Source organism: Raphanus sativus, chromosome 2 (genome assembly GCF_000801105.2).
Source record: "Raphanus sativus cultivar WK10039 chromosome 2, ASM80110v3, whole genome shotgun sequence".
NCBI lineage: Eukaryota > Viridiplantae > Streptophyta > Magnoliopsida > Brassicales > Brassicaceae > Raphanus > Raphanus sativus.
In genome coordinates, this window is record NC_079512.1 from 31577344 (window position 1) to 31604841 (window position 27498).

At 35.0% G+C, this 27498-nt stretch overlaps 3 protein-coding genes and 1 pseudogene across 5 annotated transcripts; all 4 read left to right on the forward strand.

Moving 5' to 3' along the window:
• Positions 1-1735: 1735 nt before the first annotated feature.
• On the forward strand, positions 1736-3692 carry LOC108828400 (F-box/LRR-repeat protein At1g48400). 2 transcript variants are annotated; one of them, XM_018602095.2, is made up of 3 exons: positions 1736-1858; positions 2003-3187; positions 3254-3692. In XM_018602095.2, the coding sequence occupies exons 2-3, from the start codon at positions 2033-2035 to the stop codon at positions 3566-3568; spliced, it is 1470 nt and encodes a 489-aa protein (XP_018457597.2). In that variant the 5' UTR covers positions 1736-1858; positions 2003-2032; the 3' UTR covers positions 3569-3692. The 2 variants fall into 2 exon arrangements, with proteins under 2 accessions (XP_018457597.2, XP_018457588.2); XM_018602086.2 differs by having other exon boundaries at positions 1759-1874.
• Positions 3693-4903: 1211 nt separating this feature from the next.
• Positions 4904-7028, forward strand: LOC108839439 (LRR receptor-like serine/threonine-protein kinase GSO1; annotated as a pseudogene).
• A 2082-nt stretch (positions 7029-9110) lies between these two features.
• On the forward strand, positions 9111-15968 carry LOC108840985 (uncharacterized). 2 transcript variants are annotated; one of them, XM_057003092.1, is made up of 8 exons: positions 9111-10405; positions 10502-10653; positions 10738-12585; positions 12684-13077; positions 13194-13341; positions 13434-13515; positions 13611-13706; positions 15824-15968. In XM_057003092.1, the coding sequence occupies exons 1-8, from the start codon at positions 9470-9472 to the stop codon at positions 15843-15845; spliced, it is 3678 nt and encodes a 1225-aa protein (XP_056859072.1). In that variant the 5' UTR covers positions 9111-9469; the 3' UTR covers positions 15846-15968. The 2 variants fall into 2 exon arrangements, with proteins under 2 accessions (XP_056859072.1, XP_056859071.1); XM_057003091.1 differs by having other exon boundaries at positions 9112-10405; positions 13422-13515.
• Positions 15969-23319: 7351 nt separating this feature from the next.
• Positions 23320-25607, forward strand: LOC108843258 (galactan beta-1,4-galactosyltransferase GALS3). Its single transcript, XM_018616407.2, has 2 exons — positions 23320-24609; positions 25126-25607. Exons 1-2 carry the CDS (start codon positions 23441-23443, stop codon positions 25469-25471), a joined length of 1515 nt encoding a protein of 504 aa, XP_018471909.2. The 5' UTR covers positions 23320-23440; the 3' UTR covers positions 25472-25607.
• Positions 25608-27498: the final 1891 nt, after the last annotated feature.

Sequence of the window (27498 nt, forward strand, 5' to 3'; positions counted from 1 at the left end):
AAGTAAAAGGTCAATTTATCTAAGCATGCAAACTTATTCAATCCCAAAGAAACAAGAAATTTGATACACTGTTTCGTTTTAAAGCAAGAAATGAAGCAATATTGACATAAATGTTACTTTAAAATGAAGTAAAAAGTGAAAACTGAAACATTATTGGAGATAGTTTTAGTGGCGGAGCCACCGTTACGGTAAAGGGTATATAAATTCTGATATACTAGAACAAATTTAATGAAACATTGCAAATATAGCTCATTTGACCCCTATAACTTAAGGATGAGATTGAATTGACCCTAGTGAAAAATATGGCTGGCTCTGCCACTGGATGGTCTTATGGGTTTTATTATCATTCTAACCTCATGAGAATGTTAATACACGCATATATGTATTCAAAGATCAAAGAGTAAAGTCGAAGAACATGATCAATACAGTAAATTATTTTCAAAAGAAAACATTGCTTAACAGATAGAAGTGCTCATATGACTAGAAATTTTTCTAAACTCAACTTCATTTTAAAATATACATTTGTTTTAATATTATTGTAATAAACTATGAAAAATATTACAGACGATTCAACATTTGCAGTTCTATTTATTTTATACGGAGTATCAGCACCATCTTCGACATTTGCAGTTCTATTTATTTTATATGGAGTATCAGCACCATCTTCAAAAACAATTAGTTTAAGTATGTTTAAATGATAAAAAGTAGGGGTAGACACATCTGTTATTTTATCGGTTTGCTTCAGGTTCGGTTTGGTCTGGTTAATTCGGTTCTAAAATTTTCCAACCGAAATAAATCATATTTAGTTTGGATCAGTTTCGATTAGATTTGTGTTCGGTTCGGTTCAATCAGGTTTCTCTAATTTAGTTTTTATAAGAGATGTCATGGAGTCATCATCATGTTGGTGAAAACAAAAAAAAAACCTTTTTTAAAACACAAAAAAATTATAAGAACGTATTGAAATCAAAGTTGCTAAAATTAAATAGAGAACTAAAGAAACATTGTTAAAAATAAACTATGTAAATTAAATCTAATATAAAACTGAAAAAATAGTAAAACCACAAAAAAATTAAGAACACAATGAAACCAAAGTTAACTAAAGTACATAGAATTTTCTAGAGAAGCTTGAGATTTTCAGAAACTGGAGGGTATCAGAAAGGATCATGCAACTAGTAGTAAGCAGAATAACATTGTCTCTTCTCGAAGATCCCAGTTCTTGTAACGCACCAGCCTGCCTGAGAGGCATATATGTGAAGGTCTACAACATCAAGGAAAAAGGGATCGTGGGGAAACATGAAGACTCATATTGCAGGGGTTGTTTCAGATTTTAGTTGTTCTCTTACTTACTTGAGACAGCTGATAAGTCTGAACTGTGTATGGAAAGGGGGGGGGGGGGGGGGGGGTAGAGACAATGAGGAACCTTTACAAGGCAGGTGTTGGTTGAGGTGGAAAACTCTTCTGTACAGGTTCAATTCTCAAAATCAAACCAAGAAGACAATACAACCCTATCACATGGGGGGTGGGGGGTCCAAGGCGTGGGCTATATATCCAAGATTATTAAGTGCTCATGAAATTGCTTCAAACAGTCACTTGGCTTCAACCTTGATTTTAGAAAATCCAATTTTATATGATAAGAAAGGATATAACAAACAAAAATTTGAACAGAAAAAAAAAACAAGAATTAGAAAAACGTGATAATTGGAAATTTATCTTTTTTTTTGGGCAACTAATTGGACATTTATCTACTAGTATAAAAACTGCGCTTTGTGTTCTCTGTCAAAAAAGGAAAAAAAAAAACGCAGCTGCTCAATTCTTCTATCGTCAAGCTCTCAGGCTCTTTGGTCCTTCCTCTGACGTTGTAAGCTTTTCTTTTGGTAAATCCAAAACTTTACTCTCTTCCTCAGTCACCTTTTCTCTCGTTCAATTTCGATTTATCCTCGCTGATTCTTATTTGTTTGAGATTTGTTTTTAAGATTCGGAACGCTTCTACTGTTTGATTCAGGTCTCGATACTAAATTCGGCTGGTAATTCTATGAGGGATTCAATAAGCAGTTTGCCAGATGAGATACTTGGCAAGATCCTGTCTCTAGTTCCGACAAAAGTGGCTGCTTCCACATCGGTTCTGTCCAAGAGGTGGAGGAATCTGCTGTCTCTTGTAGACAGCCTTAGTTTCGATGAGTCGATGGTTGTCTATCCCAACGAAGAAGAAGCAACAAACGGTTCACAACGCTTCTCTGATTTCGTAGACAAGACACTTGCTCTGCTACACAACTCTCCCGCCATCAAGACATTCTCTCTGTGTCGTATGGTTATGACTGAGAGTTACAAAGATGAATCTGCCCGCGTCAACCGTTGGATTTGGACTGCAATGGAAAAAGGTCTATTGGAACTAAACTTGTACGCCCCAAACCCTGGTACTGATGTTAGTATAGAACCTAGGTTACTAAGGAGTACCACACTGGTTAAGCTCACAATCTGCGGTCATTATGCTATTCGTCGCTTTCAGCGTGTGTTTTTCCCAGCCCTCAGATCACTTTCTTTTATCACTGCGCTCTCTCATTTTTGCTATCTCCAAATGATGAGTGCTTGTCCTGTGCTGGAAGAGTTAACCATACGCGACTGCGAATTTCCTGATATGAGGAAAACCATTGGTGGTGCGGATGTGATACATGCATCCATCAAGCGTCTTGTGATTGTTACGCCTCTTCCTGATCTTACAGACTACTATGCCGCGGCAGCTTATTTCGAAAGTACTCGCTCAATTGTTCATATCCAAGCACCAAGTCTAGTCTACCTTGACTATTCTAGTTTTGTCTTTTCAGATTATGAGGTTGATGATTTGGATTCTCTTGTCGAAGCAAGGCTGGATCTCAAGTTATGGATGTCAACTAGTCATTTTGACTACGATGATGATTATTTTTACGATCATCATGGTTATCTTTGTCCTCCTGATGATCCAAGCCCCCATATATTCGGTGATGTTACATGTCTAGTTGCGGCTATAAGAAACATTACGACCCTTCACTTGTCTCCTGATTCCCTTGAGGTGTTCCATTTCTGCTGTGAACCCATGCCTACGTTCAACAACCTTCTAAATTTATCTATTGAGAGTAACAATCAAAGAGGTTGGCAAGTGATGCCACTTCTGCTCGAGTCTTGTCCAATTCTACGAACTTTAGTCTTCAAGGTATATACTGTTTTTTCTTTCTTTCTTGTTTTAAAAAACATGGCTTAATTTGTATGTTTTTTTTAGGGTCTTGTTCACAAAGTAACAAATAGATGTGGAGATGCATGCGCTTGTAACCCTCAGAATCCAAGTCAGAAAAATAGTAAGAAGATGGAAAAGAAGAAATGTTGTCTACACACATGTCCAGTGAAGGTGCTAGAGATTTCAGACTATGGAGGTTGTTTTCAAGAGGTGGAACAGATGAGACATTTCTTGGGAAATTTGGAATGTCTTGAAACTGTAAAAGTTGGTGTTCACCCGGACAAGAATAGGGAGTTCGTGCGAGCTAATGTAATGGCTCTTCCCATACTTTCATCAAAGTGCACCATTCAACTCCTTTAAGGCTTTAACCTCCTTTTTTCATCTTTCTTGTGTTATGTATTAACATTATTGTTATCACTTTATTCCTCTCTCATATTAATTACAATATTTACCTCTGGAAATACATAAGATTTATTTTGTTGCATTTGTTTGATCAAAATATTTCTTTTATCATTCATTATATGACGATGAGACTATAAGAGCATCATTGGTGATCAAAAGATACATAATCGTTTCTTTACCTATTTTATATTAATCAGAGGACGAAAGATGTTCTAACAAAAACATATAAAAATTATATAAGAACTCCCTTAGCGAAAAATAAATATATAAAAATTATCGGAACCAGAATCGCTACATTCAAGAGCCTCTCAGTAGAGGAAGTATTTTATCATTGAGGTGCCCGAGTACTACGACTAACATATGAGAGAGTCAAAATACCAAACTCTTTAAAAAAATATAATAATTGTTTTCACATGCCCCTTGTGATTCTCAGCAAAACAATAAGTTATTATCGATGGTCCAATGGATTTTCTCACCTTATTAGAACAATAATAGCTAAAGTTTAAAATATAATCATAGAACTCTCTAGTTTTAGTTTCAACAGAAATACCAAATAAACGTTACACATTTAAAGTTTAGTTTCTCACAAAGATGCGAGCAAAAGAAAACAAGAAAGCTCGAATGTTTACAAACTCAGAAGAGCACAAACTCTCACTTTTTGCACTTTAGCTGATTTCAGGTCTTTATTAAGCATCCGTGGTGCGATGGACATTGACACAAGCTCTTGGAAGAGTAATTTGCAAGCATATGGAATGTGAAGCTGTGGAGTTTAGTAGATAAACATGTCAGTAGAAAAATGAGCATGAACGCCAAAATCGCTTAACCACAATTTGGAATGTCTTGAAACTGTATTGCTGGAGGGGATGTCAGAACTTTGTGACGTCTAGTATTGAAGTGTATTAGTCTAAAACATAAGGAAGGCTCCAAGATAGAAGAAGGCAAGATTCTAAAAAGGGAATGAATACAAAAGAAACACGAGAAGATATGTTCTAAAATATAAAAAGGCATCCAAGTAAAGAGGATGAGTGCATGGATAGATTAACGAGCAACATGGAGGATAAGAGAACAGTATGGTTTTCTTTTGGCGTCACAAATCACAATAAGAGAACTGGAAAAAATTCTCTCAGGGAGGACAAGGAAATTAAACTCACGTCAGGAAGAATCAATATCAAAGACATGTTATATATAGTATTGGTAAATCTGAAGAAGTCTGCTGGTAAGTCCAAAGGCTGTTGTGATGTAGTCACCAAAGCGTTCGGGTGTTAGCAATACAAACAATAAGTATTGCGGGGAATGGATTTTCAGCTAGGAAATGGTATCATGAGGACTAGAAGTAATATCAAGGAAGAGATGATACAAGGAGAAATCTCAAGAACGTCACCGGAGCAGTTGGCATAAGACAAGTTAATAGGAAATAGCAAAGCGGGTTCGTGAAACAGGAACGTCCAACCTCCATGGCTTGGAAAGCTTTCTCAGTTAGGAGAGCTCAAGCTTTCTTCTAATCAGTTTGATGGATCTTTACCTGCTGAGTTATTCAACTGCACAAAGCTGCTTGTGTTATCTCTTGATGGAAACTTCCTTAACGGGTAATTCCCTCAGGAGATTGGTAATTTGGGAGCTCTCAATGTACTTAACCTTGATAAGAACCAGTTCTCAGGTTCGCTTCCTCAAGGTATTGTCAAGCTTAGTAATCTATACGAGCTTAGGTTATCAAGAAACAGCTTATCAGGAGAGTTCCCTTTTGAGATAGGACAGCTTCAAGATCTTCAGAGTGCTTTAGACCTCAGCTACAACAACTTCACCGGAGGTATACCTTCTAGTATTGGGACGTTGACGAAGCTAGAAACACTTGATCTGTCTCACAATCAGCTCACCGGTGAAGTTCCTGGAGCTGTAGGAGATATGAAGAGTTTGGGCTATCTCAACCTCTCTTTCAATAACTTCAAAGGCAAACTCAAGAAACAGTTCTCAAGATGGCCAGCTGATTCCTTTATAGGCAACACAGGTCTCTGTGGAAGAAGCCCTCTTAGTCATTGCAACAGAGCTGGAAGAGACAACAAGCAACTTAGTCCAAGATCAGTTGTTACAATCTCAGCAGTATCAGCTTTAGCAGCCATTGCTTTAATGATACTTGTAATCGCTCTCTTCTTCAAACAAAGGCAGGATTTCTTCAAGAAAGTGGGGGATGGAAGCACTGCTTATTCGTCGTCAAGCTCCTCTTCACAAGCTACGCACAAGCCTCTCTTTAGGACAGGAGCTTCTTCAAAGTCAGATATCAAGTGGGATAACATCATGGACGCCACGCGTAACTTGAGCGAAGAGTTCATGATTGGTTCAGGAGGGTCTGGGAAGATATACAAGGCTGAGCTTGGGAACGGTGAGACAGTTGCTGTGAAGAAGATTCTATGGAAAGATGATCTCATGTCTAACAAAAGCTTCAGCAGAGAGGTTAAGACCCTTGGGAGAATCAAACATAGGCATCTTGTTAAGTTGATGGGTTACTGTAGTAGTAAGTCTGAAGGGTTGAATCTGTTGATATATGAGTATATGGAGAATGGAAGTGTTTGGGATTGGTTTCATGGTGAGAAACCTGAGGTTGAAAAGAAGAAGGTTTTGGACTGGGAAGCAAGATTGAGAATAGCTGTGGGATTGGCTCAAGGAGTAGAGTACCTTCATCATGACTGTGTTCCTCCTATCCTACACCGTGATATCAAATCCAGTAATGTGCTCCTTGATTCCAACATGGAAGCACACTTGGGAGATTTTGGTCTGGCCAAAGACTTAACTGAGAACTATGATACCAACACTGAATCAAATACCTGGTTTGCTGGCTCTTATGGCTACATTGCTCCAGGTACTTATCTTCTTGTCAAACTTCCTTGTTTTTTCATATTAACCAATGTTCAAGAAGTCATTAGGCGGCAATTATGAACTCGGTGGGCAACTAACGTAAAAACATCGGTCTAGAAAAATTGTTTAGTTTAGTTCCGATTTGCCGTCTAGACTTATTTTTAGAACATTATTAACTGTTTAAAAATCTAATGCTTTGAAATATGTGTGTGTAGAGTATGCTTACTCATTGAAGGCAACTGAGAAAAGTGATGTTTACAGTATGGGGATAGTGTTGATGGAGATTGTGTCCGGGAAAATGCCTACTGAGTCAGTGTTTGGTGCAGAGATGAATATGGTGAGATGGGTTGAAACACAGCTTGAGATAATTGGTTCTGCAAGAGAGAAGCTCATAGATCCAAAGCTTAAGCCGCTGATGCCATTTGAAGAAGAAGCAGTTTATAAGGTGCTTGACATTGCACTTCAGTGCACAAAAACTTCTCCACAAGAGAGACCATCTTCTAGACAAGCATGTGACAGCCTTCTCTATGTCTTCAACAACAGAACAGCCGGTTATAAGAAGCTGTAAAGTGATGTCTGCTAATGATGAAGACATGAATGAGACTGCAAACTTGAATTTGTTTCTTTATGAAATTCTGTATTTATATCTGCATTTATATAGAGTGGTAATTTCACAAATACTTGTTTTTGCTTGAACAGTTGCATATATGTATCAATGGATTCAAAAACAAATGGTATAAGAAAAACCATAGTTAGAATTTGTGTTCTTAAAAACTTTGTTATACTTACTATCATAATTAAGATAGAAGGAAATTTCAAAAAGAATGAAAAGAAAAATAATTACATATTTTTGACATCTTATAGTGGTAAGATAATCATATAATGTATGATAAAAATAAGAAATTGAGAAAATATGAAAAATGAATTTTCAAATGCTAATTAAAATTTAAGATGTTTTCTATTGCTCATTCAGTTGTTCACGTACAACCTTAGTGCATGCCTTTCACTTCTAAGATTTGGAGATCATTTCCTAGAAACATTGCACTTATCAAGCAAAGCAAACCATTTAGCTCGCATGAACTCAGCGTTAGCTCTCATACATTTCAGCTCTTGAAAACAACTTCACAGCTCTATCACTTTCACTCGATCTGGGAAGCCAAGCTTATCAAGTTTGAGGTAATATGGTTTTCTGCTATTCCAAACGAACTCTCCTCCTTCACCTTCAATAGCCATCATCGCTTTGGTAGATAGAGGAAAGAAGAAAAGATAAGATGTGGCATGAACTGGAGGCTCGAACACGTCAGGTTTCAGAGCTGGATAGAGGTGAAGATGTTCTTGTCCTGAAGAAGAGGAATGCCCACGTCAGGGAGAGAGCAGCCATTTATGGTGCATATGTCGCCAAAACTGCGCCATGCAGATCTGAACGAGAAACATTTAAGAGTGCGTTCCTGCCAAATCTTGACTCTGTTCCAACAGCTAAACTCTCTTTAGATTCAGTGGCTACAGTCGATATTTGATTAAATGCACAATCGAGAGGATCAAAACTGCCATGGCATGCGACGGAGCTTGATCAAAGTATCCCACCCTGAAATTCTTCTCTGAAATTTTGTTTTTCTTTGGTCGATGAGTCTCTCTCTGATCAACCTATGTTTCTGTTTAGTGGACTTATGTTTCTTTTGAATTTTGATTTTTAATTTTTAGCTTTTGATTTCAGTAATTTCCCGTTGTATTATAAACTAGCAAGTATAAAATATATATAGTAGCCTTATTATTGATCCTTAGAATACTATTTCTTAATTTTCTTCTATTAATATTTACGAACTAATATTATTCGTAATAAATAAAATACAACAACAAACCTAGAAAATATACATTTTTATTCAAGTGTAATCAAGCTAAAACTAAATTTTCATTTAATATGTGATTAACTTTCGATGACACTCTAATTAAAGACTATAAATTAATTAACATACATAATAAGTTACATCAAATATAAGAAAATGTAGTCATATACTCATATATCAGCTACAAAGACCGTATATTTATTCCTTTATGAGTATATGTCCTTTATACTTTCTACTTGAAAATGTATTTGATATAATTCATAAATTTACAAAAAAAGTTATTATCTTATATTCTTAATGTAGATTTCATAATCATATGATAATGGATATTTTTTTGTTACATGGAATTAATACACGAGTTGAAAAAAAAACTCTTTTAGATAACACTAAATTTTGAAAACATGATAATTCAATAGCACTGAGGTTTGACAAAAAAAAAGATAATTCAATAACACTGATCCTTGAAATATATCCAGATTCATATATACATTGGGTTGATTAAATAAAAAAAAATGTTCAAGTCCATTCCTTTTAAAACATGATAATTCAATAACACTGAGACTTGAAATATATCCAGATTCATATATACATTGGGTTGATTAAATAAAAAATGTTCATGTTAATTTCCTCTAATGTTAGCACTTACCAGTAAGTTTGAATAAAAGAAAGGTAAATACATGTATCAATTAAACGAGTCAACTCCAATTTAGACAATGCTATAAGTGTGCTCTCCCTCTTTCTTTGACACTGTCTGAAAACTTTTATTTTTAGTTTTAAAAGTTACAACTTTGATATACAAGAATCAACTCATCTATTTTTGGATTTTTTTGGGTCATTATACAAAAAGGTAGGATTATTTACCTAAATAATATTTGTGGATGATAGTAAAATCAAATCTATTAAAAATTAAACAGAGAGAGAAAAACAGCACAGACTTTTATTTTTTTCTTCTCCATTGATCTGTTTTGGGCTCTGTCTCTTCGTTTTCCCCTGTTTTATCTCTTTGCTTTCTTCTTGTCAATCAAAACTTTGTGCTTCTTGTTTGATGCTCTTGTTCTTCTTCTTCTTCTCCTCTAGATGAGGTCGAGAAATAAGAAATTATAGACAAAGATCCGATTAAATAGGATTTGTGTTCTTGATTTTGGTGTTGCAAGAAAATGGTTTCATGATGACATCTGATGTAGAAACGTCTCAGGCTTTTAATTACGCATTGAGCCCTCACGAGAGATGCATCCGTGGAGACAACAACAACAACAACAACAATAAGAAGACCAAGAACAACAACAACACCAACAACAATGTCCGAAACATACACGTGGCCTTAGAGAAGAATCTCAATGTTTTTGTCAGAGATCATCTCGAAAACGTTACCGCTTCCTCCGGTGAGAATGTTGATGAATCCACCACCAAAGCTGTTCCTGAATGTTCTTCCAGCAAATCCTCTGTTTCGAAAACAGAGGAACCTCGGTCATCATCATTGTCTTCTATAGGATCCGACCCGGATCCGAAATTATCTCATCCGGGTCAACTAGATAAGAACACGTCAAGGAAAGAAACCATGCCGGCTTCTTCTCTGGTTCAGATATGGGAGGCGAGGACAACGAGCTCGAACCAAAACCAATCACAAACCGATAGCAGAACTAGTTCTTCGGGATCAAACGCGCTAGAGAACTCTGAGTCTCTCAGTGAGGAACCACCGATCAAAGAATCTGAAACCATACAACCGATCCAAGAAGGAAGCAATGAGGATGAGAAAGAAGAAGAGATTGAATCTGACTCACAATCTGTTTCCGGAGAGAAAGAAAGAGAAGGTGTAAGAGTTATGGATATAATCAGGAAACTAAGCAGCGACACGGAAACAGCAACGGGTAATAACGACAACGGAAGCAGCAGTTACGAAAATGGTAAAGAAGTTCAGACAACAACATCAACAACAACAGAAACAAGAAGTTTTCCTCAGGTTTCTTGTTCCCCAAGAATAAGAGGGAGACAAGCCTTTGCTGATTTGTTAGTTCAGATGATGCGTGATCGAGAGAAAGAGCTGGTTTGTTTATTAGATCGTCATTGTGTTTCGAAGTTCACCCACCGGGGAAGGATTCAGGTATATGTAATTGCTTTGTATCTCATGCTAGAATTTTTAGGGTTTAATTAGGGCTAAAGATGTTATTACTTTTTATTTTTGTTGTGTTGTGTTTAGTCGACGCTTAGGATACGATGTTACGAAAGGTGCATTGCAATTCAAGATAAGTATCGGTCTAAGTCATGGGCAGCAGGATCCGATTTAAACAGGGCAGGAGGATCTGATTTAAACCGGTCACCACGAGGGTCTGGTGTGATGCATCTTCTCAAGTAGGTATTTAAGGTTTATGGTTTCTGTTGCTTTTCTTTTCTTGGAGAGATATTGAATTGTCAAGTAAATGAAATGAAATGCAGGGAGAAAAATAAGACAAACTCTGGGAACATTGAGACTGGAGCTGTCTCTTCTCGGGGAAGGGTGATGGATAAAGATGCTCAGAAGCCTTTGGAGAAGAAAGTTGTGGAGGAAACAATGGAGAAGACTGATGTGAAGGATGTTCGAGAAGTGCTTTCTGCCGCGAAGAAAGCTGTCTTGAGTGAACTTGTAGAGAACAAGAACGGTTTAAAGAAACCTACAGGAGAAACTAGCAAGAAGGAAAATGCACAAGGGAGAGGCGAAAAGCGAGAAACACTGGCTCAAGAAATGGTTTCTGCGGTGGAAACCACGAAAAAAGCTGTCTTGAATGAACTTATAGAAAACAAGAATGGTCTAAAGAAATCCACAGGAGAAACTATTAAGAAGGAAATTGCAGAAACAATGGAAAAAGCTGATGCTAAAGAAGGTCTTGAAGGGAGAGGGGAGAAGGGGGAGTTGTTGAAGGAAACAGCCAAGAAAAATGTTTTGAGTGAAAGTGCACAGGGTAAGAGTGGTTTAAAGAAACCTATAGGGGAAACCCTTCAGAAAGAAACTACACAAGGCAGAGGAGAAACAAAGGAAAAAGCTATTGCTAAGGAAAATGTTTTGGTTGGAATAGCTGAGAAGGTGAACCGATGGAACTCAGAGGAGAAAATGAATTGGAGTAGATGGACAGAGAAAGGCAAAGCAAATACTGAGAGAGTTGATAAAAATGAAGAAGCTACAAGAAGAACCAATAATAATAATGTCCAAAGTGGGGAAAGAAGCAATACTACTTGTGAGTTTCCTGAGAAAGAAGTAAGAAGAAAGGAAAAGGAAGACTGTGTTTCTGTAGAAACTAAGTCCATAGGGATTAGGGGGGATCCTCAAAAAAGTATTGCACAAGAAGATGAAAAGGTTGTCCAGGAGACAACAAGCAGAAACAATAAAAATGGTTTAAAGAAACCTACTGAGAAGGAAAGCAAAGAAGGGAGAGAAATGGAGGAAGGAAACACATTCATGGGGATAGCTGAGAAGGTGAAAATGTGGAACTCCAAGTATAAAAAGAGCAGGAGAAGATATTCTATGGACAGAGGTAGAGGTAAAACAGGCAAACCTAATACCGAGAGAAATGAAGTGTTGCAAGAAGCTTCATGGAGAATCATTAATGTCAAAACTGGGGAGAGAAGTATTACTACTTCAAAGGAAACAGTACTGGAGAAAGTTGTTGGTACACAAGAAATGAAGGACAAAAGAGAGAGTAGTAGGGAAATAATGTGTGAACCTGAAGAGAAAGGAAGAAGAATAATGAAAGAGGAAGTGATTTGTTCTGGAGAAGCCAAGTCCAAAGATATCATTGAGGTGAAAGTCATGAGTTCTCAAGAAGTTATTGTACCAGCACAAGAATCTGCATGTCATGGCTCTCCAGAGAGAGGTAAAGAGATAACTCCTCCACTACAAGGTGAAGAAATCTTTATTCTGCAAAATATAGAAGCTAATTCTACTAAAGACACTGATGGGAACAATTTTCAAGAAAATATAATTGAAGAAGTCTCTAGAGAGAAGGCTAAAGAGAAGAATGCTTCACAACAGGATGAAGAGGTGAAAGAAGTAGCAATAGAGTTTGCAAATGATTGGGATGAAAAAGAAGTTGAAGAAGAAGAAGAAGAAGAAGATGATGATGATGATGATGATGATGATGACTATGAAGATTATGGAGATTTTGATGATTACATTGGAGAAATCTCAACTGATTGGATCTACGATGTATCGAGGCCTCGAAGTTACTGGGAAGAGTTAAGGAAAGAAAGGTATCTTGAGGTTCTCAACACTGAATCAGATAAAAAGGACATATGTAACCTTATTCAGAGGTATATAACCTATGATTTCAATTCTCAAAGTCCTTTTCAAATTTCATTTTAACTTATGAGATTGTAATATTTCTTATCTTTTGCGTGTTGCTGTGCAGCCGAACAGTTTCAAACTTCTTGACGAGTGACTTGCGACAAAAAATCGATAATTTGATGACCAGTCTCGTGCAAAATCACTTAAGCGTACCAATCAATCAAGAAGAAGGTGAAGATGAAAAAGAAGAAGAAGAAGAAGAAGCAGCAGAGTGGGTTGAAGAGTGTTCAGCAAGGAACCAAGAAGATAACGAAACAGAGGAAAAACCAGAGAAGACAAATCTTGAAGCTGCAAGCGACACAATTCTTGAAGCTGATCTTGACGCTTGCAGCCAATCATCAGAAAGGAGTAGTACGTTGATGATCTCGTGGAGTTTCAGGGATCAAGATATTGACAAGGATCACGAACCGACAACGTCTTTATCTCTGCCTGAGCCTTCATCTGCCACAAGTCAAACTGTGAGTTTTGCTTTTAACACTTGCTCTGCTTTTCCGAAGAAGTTAGGTTACGTGTTGGCGAAGTAAGCTAAGATCTTCACTTTTTTTTTTAATGTTGTCTGATCTTCACTTAACAGACGCAGGAAATGCAGATGATAAGTGATCTCAGGGAACAAATGGAGCAGCTTCAACGAGAAATGCTAGAACTGCGAAACACCGTTAAATCTTGCACCGATATGCAACTTCATTTCCAGAAATCTGCGACTCAAGATTCTTGTCGCTCTGGTCAGTTTTGCTATCATCACATTAACCGTTTAAACTTTCTCTTATTACGAGAAATGAAACTAATGAAACAATCTTCTTAGGCTCCTCCGCAGAACAACGAGTAGAAAGTAAGAATCCGTTAAGACGCAAGTGCTGCGTTTGCTCTGAGATGCCTGTTGACTCGCTTCTGTATAGGTACGTGCGTTTGCCATATCATGATTACAAAACTCAAACAGTATTGAACTAAAATAACTGCCGGTCTTGATTTTTATTGTTTGTTTGGTTTGCAGGTGTGGACATATGTGCGCGTGTCTGAAATGTGCTCATGAATTGCAATGGAGCAGTAAGAAGTGTCCGATTTGTATGGCCCCAATCGTCGACGTTGTGAGAGCTTTTCTTTTTTTTTTTTTGAAAAAGAGCTTTCAATTAAAATGCATAAGAAAATACAAGTATGAGTTTTAACTCATAAGTTTGGAAAAGTTTGCAACAAGCATAGAATTAAAGAACTCTAGAGAAAGATTCACAATTGAATCCTAGAAAGACAGAAATAGAAAGACACTAACTAGTGGTTGTGGTTCCCTCGGCCGCGACGACCTCTTTTACCTCTTCCACTAACATTTGTCCATTCCATATCTTGAAATTTTTGTGTTGGTTTAATTTCCCTTCCACCTCTAGTTAAGTTATAACCAGAAGACTCTCCAACCACATCAAAACCAGCTCCTTTTCCATAAGTAACCGGAATCTCCGACTCTCTATAGAATTGTTGTTGATTGTGGGTGGGAGGAGTGGTAGGGTCAATTTGATGCTCATTTGCAGAAAAACCAGGTTCTTCCACAATGATAGATTGTGATGGAATATCTTCCATAATAGGTGAATGAGAGGGAGCAACATTTGTAGCTGCTAACATAGGGATAGTGACATCAATCTCTGAGCAAGAAGTAGAATGTACCTCATGCGAATCTGTAAAGGGAGTGACAGCTGCAACCTCGGAAGGTGTAGTGGTCAAAGACTTTTCTGGAGTGTTAAGTGCCTGTTGGGTAGAGAGCGAGGCCGAACATGGCTCCAAATTTTCCATAAGTGTACTAAAAGAATTCTGTGCCAAATGAACGATATTCACCACTGGAATCTCATCGTTTGTAACCTGAGGTTCCTTAGTAACAGGAACAGAATCATGAGGTTTAGGAGGTACTAGACACCTTTTCTCTTTATGGCCAAGTGCTCCACATCTATCACAAGCACTAGGAATCCAAGAATACTCTACCTCTACTAAAAAGATATTGCCTTGCTTGTCATCAAGCGCAATTAGCTTCGGAAATGGCTTATCTAGCTCAACTTCAACTAAAATTTTTGCTTCTCCCATATTTGCTGGATCTAAGCGAGGCTTGTGCGTAAGCATTGGTTCTCCCAAACCCGATGCTATGTGACTAATGCCTAACCTAGAAAAACATGAATCTGGGATATTCTTGAGGTTGACCCACACTGGTAAGGTAGAGATCTCCGGGATTTTGAAAGAGGTTACCGGATTCCAAGGAGACACAAAGAGAAGACAATCATCAACATGCCACACACCTCGCTGGATAACCCATTTACGAGTATTTTCATGAGGGATATGGAACAAAAACGAAGAGTCCCCCAACTTCCGGCAGGATATCCTACATTCTCGACCCCATAACCTATTCAACACTGCATGAATAAGACCTCCAGGCGGGCTAGAACACCTATGAAACTGTCCTACAACATATTCTTCCTTATTCTCAGGTCCTAGCTTAAGTACCTTAGAGGGGATTGTCACTTGAGGAGTTCCATCAAGTCGGTATGTCGGCTCAGTGGCACGAAACAAGTTTCTAGAAGATTGGTTCATTCGGGCAGCCCATGGAAACCGAAGGCTACCATCTTCCTTGAGAGCCGGAGGTGGGATTTTATCTACCGGCATTTGCGTCACTGATTTCTTAGGAAACATCACATGACCCTTCTTCTTGGGACCGTTGACAATAGCTTCACCAATGGACGGCCAGAATGAATCTATTTGACTTTGTAGCCTCTCTGTAACTTGGAACCTTGGAGTTGCAGGTTCCGGTGGAGTCGGTGGTGGCGTGAAATGAAGTGGCTTTGACCACGCACCCAAGGAGGGAACAAAGGTGGGACCTTCATCTGAATCGTCATCACCCGCTTCTTCATCAGTCTCATGCTCATCAGCTGCTTCTTCACCAATCTCGTTATCACCCGCTTCTTCTACAGTGTTAACAACACTGGCAGGAGCGACACTGACAGGCCCAGAGGCAGGAGGAAGAATGATGGCCGGAGGAGGAGCTTCTTCATGGATCTCGTGGCGGAGTTGGTCAATTAAATCCGTCGGTGGAAGAGACATTGGATCTTTGAGCTGGGGAGAGAAAGAGGCTTCAGTCGAGTCTGGAAAGTCGACGGAGGCCAGAGTCGACGGTTGTGCCGTCGATTTGATGCAGAGAAAACGAAGACTTGAGGTTCGCCGCGAGAGAAAAAAAGGGAGAGCTTTTCTTGATGCTTAGGATTAGTAAAAAAAAAAAAGATCAATATTAATTTCTCTACTGGTTTTGAATCTGATTATACCTGATAACATTTGTTTGCCTTGTTGTTCTGCCATGTTGAGATCATTACAATAAACAGTTCCGTTATACTCCTCATATCATATGGCTTGTGCGTGGGATATTTCAAAAGTTGGACAACGCCCATTGCGAATGCTTTTGCAGGATTCCTATATTTTATATCATTTGGTCAATTAAGCAAATCCACAATGAGTGGAACAGTAGCAATCGTGCAAACAACTTTGGTTATATTGAACCCAATGATATAAGAGCTTGTTGGATGTATTTAGTCGTATATTAAAAAAACAAGTGTATTCTTGAATTCCTTTAAATTTATAGGAAAATACTAGCTATGATCAAAGGAATCTTAAGACATACGAGTTATGAAAAAGAATGCAAGTAAATCCAAAAACTGTATTATAAGGCAAAGGCATGTAGAGACAATTCAGACAACACTACATCTAGCTTAGCCAATATTTAGGTTAGCCAAAAGCTGAGAGCTAGATGCTGCTTAGCTTACCTTTTTTTCTAAAGAGTAATATGCCGCCAAAATCAAGTATCTTGATGTCTCCAATCTTCTACATGTTAAATAATTAAATCAATTATATGTGCCAAAGATTATTATTCCGGTCGTTGTGTTCTCGAGGACGTCTTTGTGCAATCCCATTTGCATGGATATCAAAATGAAAAAAAAAAGATTTTTTTTTAACAACCAATGAGACTCAGAGATTTTCATGGAACCAAGAGATTAAATTGTGCTTTACATATTGATGGACAAACCCCATTTTATGGGCTTCTATGATTTGGTGTAGGCCTATTGCTAATCTCATGCCACGGTGGCCTTATCATATTAAGACCCAATGAGTAGGAGATGTCTGGACTGAAACGTTAGAGAGAAGAAGCCAGAAACAAGGCGAAAAGTCACGCTGGCCTGGCCGACAGGTGGGTACTGTAGAGAACGCCAGGTCTTCCACAGATGTTTGAATCCTGTAAACGAACTAACGAAACTGCGTAACAGAAAAGCACACAAAAATTACGGTAAGGAAAGGCGGTCGTGATTCATTTTCTGTTTGAAATGTCACCCCTGAATATTCGAGCATAAATTAAGAAATTTTAACCGGTTTAAGTTTTAACTAAAACGATAACAAAATTAGGGTATCGGTAAGTTTGAACCGACATGATTCATTTGAGAAGGCTGTATGCCATCAGCTCTTTAATGCTTGTTGGATACATATTGGCCAGTAATAACATGTATTACAAAAACAAATCTATCTTATTAAAGCTGAAGTACAATTTCGGTGTGTTTGGATACTTGGATAAGAGTATTTAAAAAATTTGGTGTGTTTGGAAACATGGATTGTAGTCTTTTAAAAAAAAATAATTTTGTTTGGAAACAAAGATAGTAGTATTAAACAGAAAAAGTAATGGGCTTAAGTTATTAAGTCCATTATAAAAGAATGTTGTCAATATATATAAGAAAAATACAATACAAAGCCCAATTTGAAATACCAACTCAAATTATAGTTTTTATATTTCATATTAAGTTTTTAAAATATAATATATGTAATTATTTATATGATGATACGTATTAAATACTTTTAATTATATGATTACTTATATGATGATACATATAAAATACAATTAATTATATGATGAAATTATACAATATATAATAATGACTAAAGATGGGTTTTCAGACATCCATACGGGTTTGGTTCTGATCGGTTTGCGTTTCAGGTTTTCGAAGTCAAAGATTTCAGTCCTATTAGGATGTTTCAAAAAAAAAATTTGAGTTTGATTCGGATCTTTGCGGGTTTGGTTTGGGTTTGGATAACCTATTTAGATTATTTTTAAAGTTTTAAATCACTATATATTTTAAATTTCTCAAAATCTATAAATAAAGTAATATATTACCTATAAATTTAAATAACATATGTCAGAATACCTAAGCTTAACATATCAATTGGTTTGATTTAAAATTTTGGATACGAAATCAATAATTATTTTAAGTATTTTTGGTGATTTGAGTATACTTTAACTATTTCAGATATTTGTTTTTGACTATTTATATATATTTTCAAGTATTTTAAACCAATTTAAAAGTATCATTCTTGATGTTTTATATACGTTAAATATAAAAATAATTAATATATAAGTATATAAATCTATTTTCAGATAAATTCAGGTATACGAATGCTTCGGTTCGGATCCGATTCGGTTCTCTAACTAACAAAATTTTGAATAATTCAAATATTTAATCAATTTATGTTCAGGTTTGGTACTATATTTACGGATTGGTATCAGTTCTGTTCCTTGGATTCATTTTGCCAAACCCTAATAATTACATGAAAAACAAATATCATCATTTTTTTAAAATATACATCCGCGGAGGTGCAGAGATCAAAGTCTATAATCATTTATTTTAACAACAAGCCAAATAAATATGTTGATTAAGGAGCGAATAAAACAAAATTAGAGAAATACATAGTTTACCAGAGACACTCTATGTGTCGAATTTATTATAAAGAAAATTTTATTAAAATAAATAAATTCAATAATTACAAGCAAATAACATATTTCATAAAATTGAAAATAATACCCGCGCTTTCGAAGCGCGGGTCAAAATCTAGTTTGTCGTTAATAATGCAGATAAATTTGGCGTTTAGCACATAAAAACTATAATTGTGCTCTTAAGATGCATTATTAATTATCACTAGGTTTTGATCCGCGCTTCGAAGGCGCAGGTATTATTTTCACTTTTATAAAGTATATTATTTGTTTGTAATTATTGAATGTATTTATCATAGTAAAAAAAAAATTTATAATAAATTCGACATCTGGTAAACTATGTGTTTCTCTGGTTTTGTTTTATTATCTCTCCAATTAACATATTTATCTCGTTTGTTGTTAAAATAAATGATTTTAGAACGCAACTGTACAATACTTTTACATTGATATTTTATTTAAACAATGTGACATATTTATATATTAATTAATATAGAAATACCTGAACGGATTTAACAGAACCCAAACAAATTCGAAACGAACCCGAATGGATACCTGAATGTCCAGCCCTAGTCATAATTCGAACTGAAATTTAGAAATATATGAATGGAGCTGAAATCTTTGACCCTGGAAACCCAAAAACTCAAACAAATCTGAAACGAACCGGAATGGATACCTGAACGCCCAGCCCTAGTCACTATTATAGTATTATGTATCAAATATATGTCATCATATAATTAATTGTATTGGTTCATCATATAAATAATCATATAATTAATAGTATTTTATATATATCATATAAATAATCACATATGTTATATTCTTAAAGTTTAATGTGAAATATAAAAACCACAATTTAAGTTGGTATATGAAATTAACCTTTTTGTTGTATTTTTCTTATATTTATTGAAAACATTTTTTAATAATGGTTATTGGAAAATATTTTTAGTAAAATCAAAATTTTGAATATATGCATATTTTAAATCAATTTTTGATAGAAATCAACTTTAAATTATTATTTTGATTTGAAATATGTATATAAAATTTAAATTTTATTTTATGATTATTTTAGACAAAACAATATTTTTAGGTAATTAGATTAGTCCATTTTAAAACTGATATACTTTTATCCATGTTTCAAATTTTAATTTTTTGCATTAGTTTTCTATGAATTATTATTAATTTTATGTTTTTTTTAAATTGAACTCTTGAAATTTTTATATTCGACTAAATTAAATAAGATAATAATACTGTTTTTAACAATTGTTTTATATAATATACTATTTATATTTCAGTTTATTTTTTTTTATTTTTACTATAAATAATTGTAAATATAATGACAAAATTGTAAATAAAATGAAATATAGAAAGAATGTTGTTTAATTTATTGTAAAGACAAAGACTAAATTTTAAAATAAAAAAAGTATTAAATATGTTATTCATGTTTTTAAACAATTTTCATTTGTTATTAATTTATTGAAAATACAATGGCTAAATGTGTAAATAAAAGAAAGTACACATCTCTACTATCGATGTTTCCAAACATATCTCATTTATTCTAGTATCCATGTTTCAATCATATCTCATTTATTTACTATACATGTTTCCAAAACATCTCTAATTTGTACTTCAACTTTAATAGTTTAGACTAGATTTTGACCCCGCGCTTCGAAAGCGCGGATATTATTTTTCACTTTTATGAAATATATTATTTGTTTGTAATTATTGAATTTATTTATTTTAATAAAAAATTATAATAAATTCGATACATAGAGTGTTTCTGGTAAACTATGTATTTATCTAGTTTTGTTTTATTCGCTCTTCAATCAATATATTTATTTGACTTGTTGTTAAAATAAATGATTATAGACTTTGATCTCTGCACCTCCGCGGATGTATATTTTTAAAAATATGATGATATTTGTTTTTTATGTAATTATTAGGGTTTGGCAAAATGAATCCGAGGAACAGAACTGATACCAATCCGTAAATATAGTACCAAACCTGAACATAAATTGATTAAATATTCGAATTATTCAAAATTTTGTTAGTTAGAGAACCGAATCGGATCCGAACCGAAGTATTGGTGTACCTGAATTTATCTAAAATAGATTTATATACTTATATATTAATTATTTTTATATTTAACGTATATAAAATATCAAGAATGATACTTTTAAATTGGTTTAAAATACTTGAAAATATATATAGATAGTCAAAAACAAATATCTGAAATAGTTAAAGTATACTCAAATCACCAAAAATACTTAAAATAATTATTGATTTCGTATCCAAAATTTTAAATCAAACCAATTGATATGTTAAGCTTAGGTATTCTGACATATGTTATTTAAATTTATAGGTAATATATTACTTTATTTATAGATTTTGAGAAATTTAAAATATATAGTGATTTAAAACTTTAAAAATAATTTAAATAGGTTATCCAAACCCAAACCAAACCCGCAAATATCTGAATCAAACTCAAACAAAAATTTAGAAACATCCTAATAGGACTGAAATCTTTGACCTCGAAAACCCGAAACGCAAACTGATCAGAACCAAACCCGTATGGATGTCTGAAAACTCATCCTTAGTCATTATTATATATCTTATAATTTCATCATATAATTAATCGTATTTTATATGTACTATCATATAAGTAATCATATAATTAATAGTATTTAATACGTATCATCAGATAAATAATTACATATATTATATTTTACAAACTTAATATGAAATATAAAAACCATAATTTGAGTTGGTATTTTAAATTGGGTTTTATATTGTATTTTTCTTATGTATAAGACAACATTCTTTTATAATGGACTTAATAACTTAAGCCCATTACTTTTTTCTGTTTAATACTACTATCTTTGTTTCCAAACAAAATATCTATCTTATTAAATCAGAAACATTACAACTTCTTCTAGATGGATTTTAAAGGTGAACCTCATATATTTAAATTAAACATCTCATTCCTTATATATAATATGTATCATAGTCTAACTTTGCATTGATGTATTTCCTTAAATACAATTCCTCTGTTTGTCTATATTCCATATATGGTTTTCACATTTATTACATGTCGATTTAAATAAGATTTAAATAAGATAGATATTAAGAATACTAAAAAAATTAACCGTATTAGAATTATCTTAACAATTCATTTCGTTGGCCATATTGATTTTATTAGTACAATTAACATTAGGTAGATAAGTCAGAGACACATACATAAAGATATAATTATTCTTTAACTACGTTAGGTCTAATCTACTTTCTAAAAAAAATAACACATAGCTTTATATATTGTATAGAATAAAGTAATATTGTATAGTATTATACTTATACAATAATACTAAAAACAAACCAAACTGAAATATAATATATATCGAAAATGCTTTGAACCATTACACACAAAATATATTAGACCTCAGAAATAAAATTCACTTTGAAATTATGTAATAATTATTTTAAAAAATTAAACTTCGTAATGTACCAAAAACAAAAGTTGTATATCAAATTTTGTGTTACAATAAAAAGACACAACTCGCGCTTGCAAAGTGTTATTTTTACATACGAAAGACAATTTTGATATTGTTCTTTAAACACAAAATTGAATTATACAAACTCGATACTACATAAAACTAAACAATATATAATATATTTTAAAAATTAAAACCCGTGCGGGTGCACATGACCTTTGCGAAAATCATAGATATGTTTATATAATATATAAATATATTATGTTACACATATCTTCATATAAATAATACCCCAATATAAGTTTTGTATGATAAATGTTGAAGATACAAAATATATAGCACTATATATTTTAAATAATATATAAAAAATTACTTTACATTATCATAAAATTTAAAAATCAAATTTAGTAATTAAACACATTGCTTATTTAAACACATTAGTACACATTTTTATTTATCAAAATTTTATATTAATACACATTGCAATCATGTATAACATTTAGTACAAACAAATATAAAAAAAAAATTTGACTTCCGCTCGATCGAGCGGGTCATGATCTAGTATTTTTTTAAAAAGACTATAATCTATGTTTCCAAACACACCAGATTTTTTTAATACTCTTATCCAAGTATCCAAACACACCGAAATTGTACTTCAGCTTTAATAAGATAGATAGATGTGAACAATTTCGAGTCTGTTTCTGCAAATTATAAATGGGAACCAATAGTTGGTAATCTTTTTTTTTTTTTTTTAAACACAACCAACAGTTGGTAATCATCTTTCTTTTTTCTTTACTTCTTTTCTTTATGACCTTTCCTTCCCTTCACTATACAGTTTCCATCGTGACGTCTGCAAGTCAAAATAATACAGAAATGGGAAATATGATTATTCAGAATTTCAGAGAGACCTTAAAAGAGTACTTTTATTAAACAATACAAATAATGTCGTCAAAACCTAATACTTATATAAAATAATAGGTTTTGAAGTTGAATTATAAAATTTACCTGGCTTATTTTCCTTGTATCTGTTTATCAAGAAAAAACTGAATTAAAATTTCACTAAACCACACCATTTATACCCCATTTGGTTTAATTTAGATTACATTTTTCCGAGTCACTAATTAAACACTCATAGCTAATAAGTGAACAAAAAAAGATAGACTTCTGGCTAATAGCTATCCCTACCAGAACTGATCACTGCATAAGCAATGATTTGCTCAACTTGTGATGGATTCAGTGTGTCTAATTTTTTTTAAGTTGTCTTCATTAAACCCTTACTAAAATTAAAAAAATAGCATAATCAGGAAATATCAAGGAAATTTCATTATTTAAAAAAAAATATAACGAATATAAACACAGCCGCTCGTATCAAGACAAAGAACAGGTTTGTGTGTGGGTAATACACAGTAACATACAGAGTAGAGAATAGAAAGCGACTCGACTCGCCGACTCATTGAAACATAGAAAAAGAGAGAGAGAGAGAGAGAGAGAGAGAGAATCTATTCATCTTCTTCTCTGCTTTCGAGAGCCAGATCCAGTAGCCAAAGACGATAAAGCTTCAACGCCATGGCCAAAGAGAGAGACCAGCACCCTACTAACAAGGACAAGAAGCTCCTCGTCGGCGTCATATGGAACTTCTCCACCGAGCTCAAGCTCATCTTCATGTCCTTACTCGTCATCTTCACTCTAGCCACTCTCCTACCTTTCACACCTTCTTCCTTCTCCCTCTCCGCCTCCGACTTCCGCTTCTGCATCTCCCGCTTCTCCCCTGCCCTTCCCGTTAACATCACATCCACCACCGCCGTTAACACTTCACCAGAAAACACAACGGAACCGGAGATATTAGATCGAGTGTTGGATAACGGCGTCATCAAACGGACGTTTACAGGTCACGGCTCCGCGGCTTACAACTTCGTCTTAATGAGCGCTTACAGAGGCGGCGTTAACTCCTTCGCCGTCATCGGCTTATCATCGAAACCCCTCCACGTGTACGGCCACCCTTCTTACCGATGCGAGTGGGTCCCTCTCGACCCGACTCAACACCCGGTCTCCACAACCGGTTTAAAAATCCTAACCGACTGGGGATACGGACGGATCTACACAACCGTCGTCGTCAACTGCACTTTCCCATCGCTCTCCGCCGCGAACTCCGGCGGAAACCTAATCCTCCACGCAACCACCGGAGATCCGTCCCTAAACCTCACCGACTCGATCCCAGTCCTCACGGAATCTCCAAACTCCGTCGACTTCAGCCTCTACAGCTCACCGGAGAAGAAGAAGAAGTACGACTACCTCTACTGCGGCTCGTCTCTCTACGGCGACCTAAGCCCGCAGAGAGTCAGGGAGTGGATCGCGTACCACGCGAGGTTCTTCGGAGACCGTTCGCATTTCGTGCTCCACGACGCCGGGGGGATCCACGGCGACGTGTTCGAGGTTCTGAGGCCGTGGATCGAGCTCGGGAGGGTGACGGTGCACGATATCAGGGATCAGGAGCGGTTCGACGGGTACTACCATAACCAGTTCATGGTTGTGAACGATTGCTTGCATAGGTATAGGTTCGAGACGAAGTGGATGTTCTTCTTCGATGTGGATGAGTTTATGTACGTTCCGGAGGAGAAGGGGACGGTGTCGGAGGTTATGGAATCTTTGGAGGAATATTCTCAGTTTACTATTGAGCAGATGCCGATGAGTAGTAGGATTTGTTACTCCGGCGATGGTCCCGCGAGAACTTACAGGTAAATTAATAATCATAACCCCATGTGTGATAGTGTTTGAGTAAAGTAGAATATAGTGACGAGGTTTGAATAGTATTATTATATGGAACAAGCATCTGGTTCTGTCAACACTTGGCGAGAAAAAGTCTTTGAGCATTCTGTATTAGTCTCCCATGTCGGTCCAGATCTTTGCTTTTATTTCACATCACATGATTTGTGTCATATATATGTTCCAAAGATTCTTACTTTTCGATTCCTGAAACTAAGTAGATAAATGTTCCAACTTTTTTAGATTGATCCGGCTTTTGGTTTCTGTTTAATTAAAATAACGTTGAATTCTGATGTTTGATAATCAGTTTGGTATGGTTATGGTTTTGCTTCTTAATCTCTATTGGTTGACTCAGATCGAACATGTGTAATGGTTCTTGCTAGGACAAAAAAAAAATTTCAGTTTTGATTTGGCTCAGTTCGGGTTATTACATTTTTTGGTCTGTAATGATTTGGATCTCTAAACGCTATTTTTCTGTAATGGTTCAGGAAATGGGGATTTGAGAAAATGGCATATAGAGACGTGAAGAAGGTTCCAAGACGAGACCGGAAGTACGCGGTGCAGCCGCAAAACGTATTTGCAACGGGAGTCCACATGTCTCAGAATCTACAAGGGAAAACATACCACAAGGCTGAGAGTAAAATCCGTTATTTCCACTACCACGGTTCCATTTCTCAGCGTCGCGAGCCTTGCCGTCACCTTTTCAATGACTCGAGAGTTGTATTTGAGAATAATCCTTATGTGCTCGACACTTCGATCCGCGACGTTGGTCTTGCTGTGAAGACGTTCGAGATGAGAACGATTGGTGACCGGCTGATTAGGACACGCCAATGAGAATGATTTTTTTTATATAAATGAATAGTGAATGTAATCGTCTTTAGAAAGAATTAGAAGTTATGAAGATGTTTTTTTGGGGCTATTCTTTTGTTGTATCATAATTTGGCTATGAGTTTATAAAATTCTTGGTATATATTTTTATTAATAGGCAAAAATGTGATTTCATTTCCTTAATAATCAAGAAAGAGGGTTGATAACTGGTGATGTTTCTTGCTGGACAGAGTTTTTTAATTATTATTAAAAAGTTTAGTTTGTTGTATTGTTAATTAACGACAAAAGAAGATAGCTTTTTGCTTTGGGAGGTCAGGAACGTGCCTTTAAGCTTTTCTTGACGGCCAGCGAATGGGGCCTAAACGTGTGGATCCCTATGTAGAAAGAACATATGTGACCCGCATTTTGTGGTGGTTAGAACCTCTCAAGTGGCAGATGCGCTAGAAAGTGGTCGTTAGCTGCACTAGAATACAAGTGTTCCATAATCATATGTCTATAACGTGTTAAATTACGTGATTTTAAGTGTGAACCTACACAATTATTTTCCTTAACGACTTGATTTTAGACAATAAACATCGTAATCATTTTTCTTAGTTTTTCTCCTTAACTTTTGTTAGGTTCTTAGATATTATGTATTGACATGACAATATTGATATATTGACATGACAAAAGCTGAAATTGATTACTATAAAAACAAAAAGTTTAAATTTTGCTGTTTGGAACCATGTAAAACGCCAACGAAATAAATTATATACATTTCGAGATATATATTAGACTAAAACAGTAAAACCAAATTAATTTAATACACTCTCCCTTTCGAATTACTTGTCATTTTAGAGTATAATTTTCGTTTCAAAATAAGTGTCGTTTTCGATTTTCAATATAAAATTTATTGGCAATATTTTCTACTATATTTTCTATTGGTTGATATATGGTTAGATGTATTGATACTAGTGTTTGTTTTTCGAAAATATATAAAATTAAATGTTTTTTAAATCTGTGTGAATAAATCTAGAAAGACAAGTAATATAAAATGCAGGGAGTAACTAATATCCTTCCACAGAATGCTCAACAAACACAAAAAGTTTTTCTTAAAAACAGAATTTAAAACAGATACAGGATTTTAGGTTTGATGGGTTTAGGATGCTCACCGACGGTACGGCACAAAATCATCGTGTAAGTTAGTTGCATCACATTCAAGAATAACCCTACTAGATGCTGATTTCTACATAAATATTTTCAAAACTTTTTTTGTTTTGTTTTTTCATAAAGAAAATGTAATAATTGTTGATGGTAGAGGCAAACGGGTTATCAATAAATGTTTACAAACAGTATACGTGTGTTTATATGGTGTGTCATTATCATGTCAAACCATCGGTCAAATTTAATGTTTTTGGTTGTAAATTTAATACTGGATGTTACGGAGATCATTCATAGAAAGTGGACGAGGCTGCATGATCTCTGCAAGCTGCATTATTCTCTGAAACACACAGAGTTTATTTACTCCTAGATAAAATGGCTCCTTTCACATTCAACCTCCATAATAGATCAGTAAATCTAAAACAGCAACTTTCTTGTCGGTTCATATATATATACTATCAGTGGCGGAGCTATGTGGGTCATACTATAAGGTTCGGAATGGTTACGGACGGTCAATTTATGACTATTCCAGTCCCTTGAATTGAGGTCTATGCAGTCGATACGGTTAAAGAGTCATGCAATCCAACTGTTGCAGTTTTTAATCCAAAAGTGTATATCAAACGTAATATATGAGAAAACAAAATAAAATTCATAAATATAGTTTTTTTTACAAACAACATAGTAACTAAAGAGTTTGGATTGCCCTTGATTTTGCGTGGGCTTGAATTCTAATACTAAAATAAATAAAATTACAAAATATATTTTCTATCAATCGATCTTTCAGTTCTGAAAATCCAACAGAATAACATGACAACTTGTTTGGTCTTTGTACTATTAACAGCTTCAAAAAGATAATATTGGAAATTACCAAATATATTATTTAGTTGCATGCA

What these genes read in the sequence shown, in the direction of transcription:
- LOC108828400 (XM_018602095.2), top strand. Translation starts at nt 2,033, where the DNA reads ATGAGGGATTCAATAAGCAGTTTGCCAGATGAGATACTTGGCAAGATC. An exon ending in TACGAACTTTAGTCTTCAAG is followed by an intron (nt 3,188 to 3,253) that starts GTATATACTGTT and finishes TGTTTTTTTTAG; the next exon opens with GGTCTTGTTCACAAAGTAAC.
- LOC108840985 (XM_057003091.1), top strand. Translation starts at nt 9,470, where the DNA reads ATGATGACATCTGATGTAGAAACGTCTCAGGCTTTTAATTACGCATTG. An exon ending in CCCACCGGGGAAGGATTCAG is followed by an intron (nt 10,406 to 10,501) that starts GTATATGTAATT and finishes TGTTGTGTTTAG; the next exon opens with TCGACGCTTAGGATACGATG. An exon ending in GTTGACTCGCTTCTGTATAG is followed by an intron (nt 13,516 to 13,610) that starts GTACGTGCGTTT and finishes TTTGGTTTGCAG; the next exon opens with GTGTGGACATATGTGCGCGT.
- LOC108843258 (XM_018616407.2), top strand. Translation starts at nt 23,441, where the DNA reads ATGGCCAAAGAGAGAGACCAGCACCCTACTAACAAGGACAAGAAGCTC. An exon ending in GGTCCCGCGAGAACTTACAG is followed by an intron (nt 24,610 to 25,125) that starts GTAAATTAATAA and finishes GTAATGGTTCAG; the next exon opens with GAAATGGGGATTTGAGAAAA.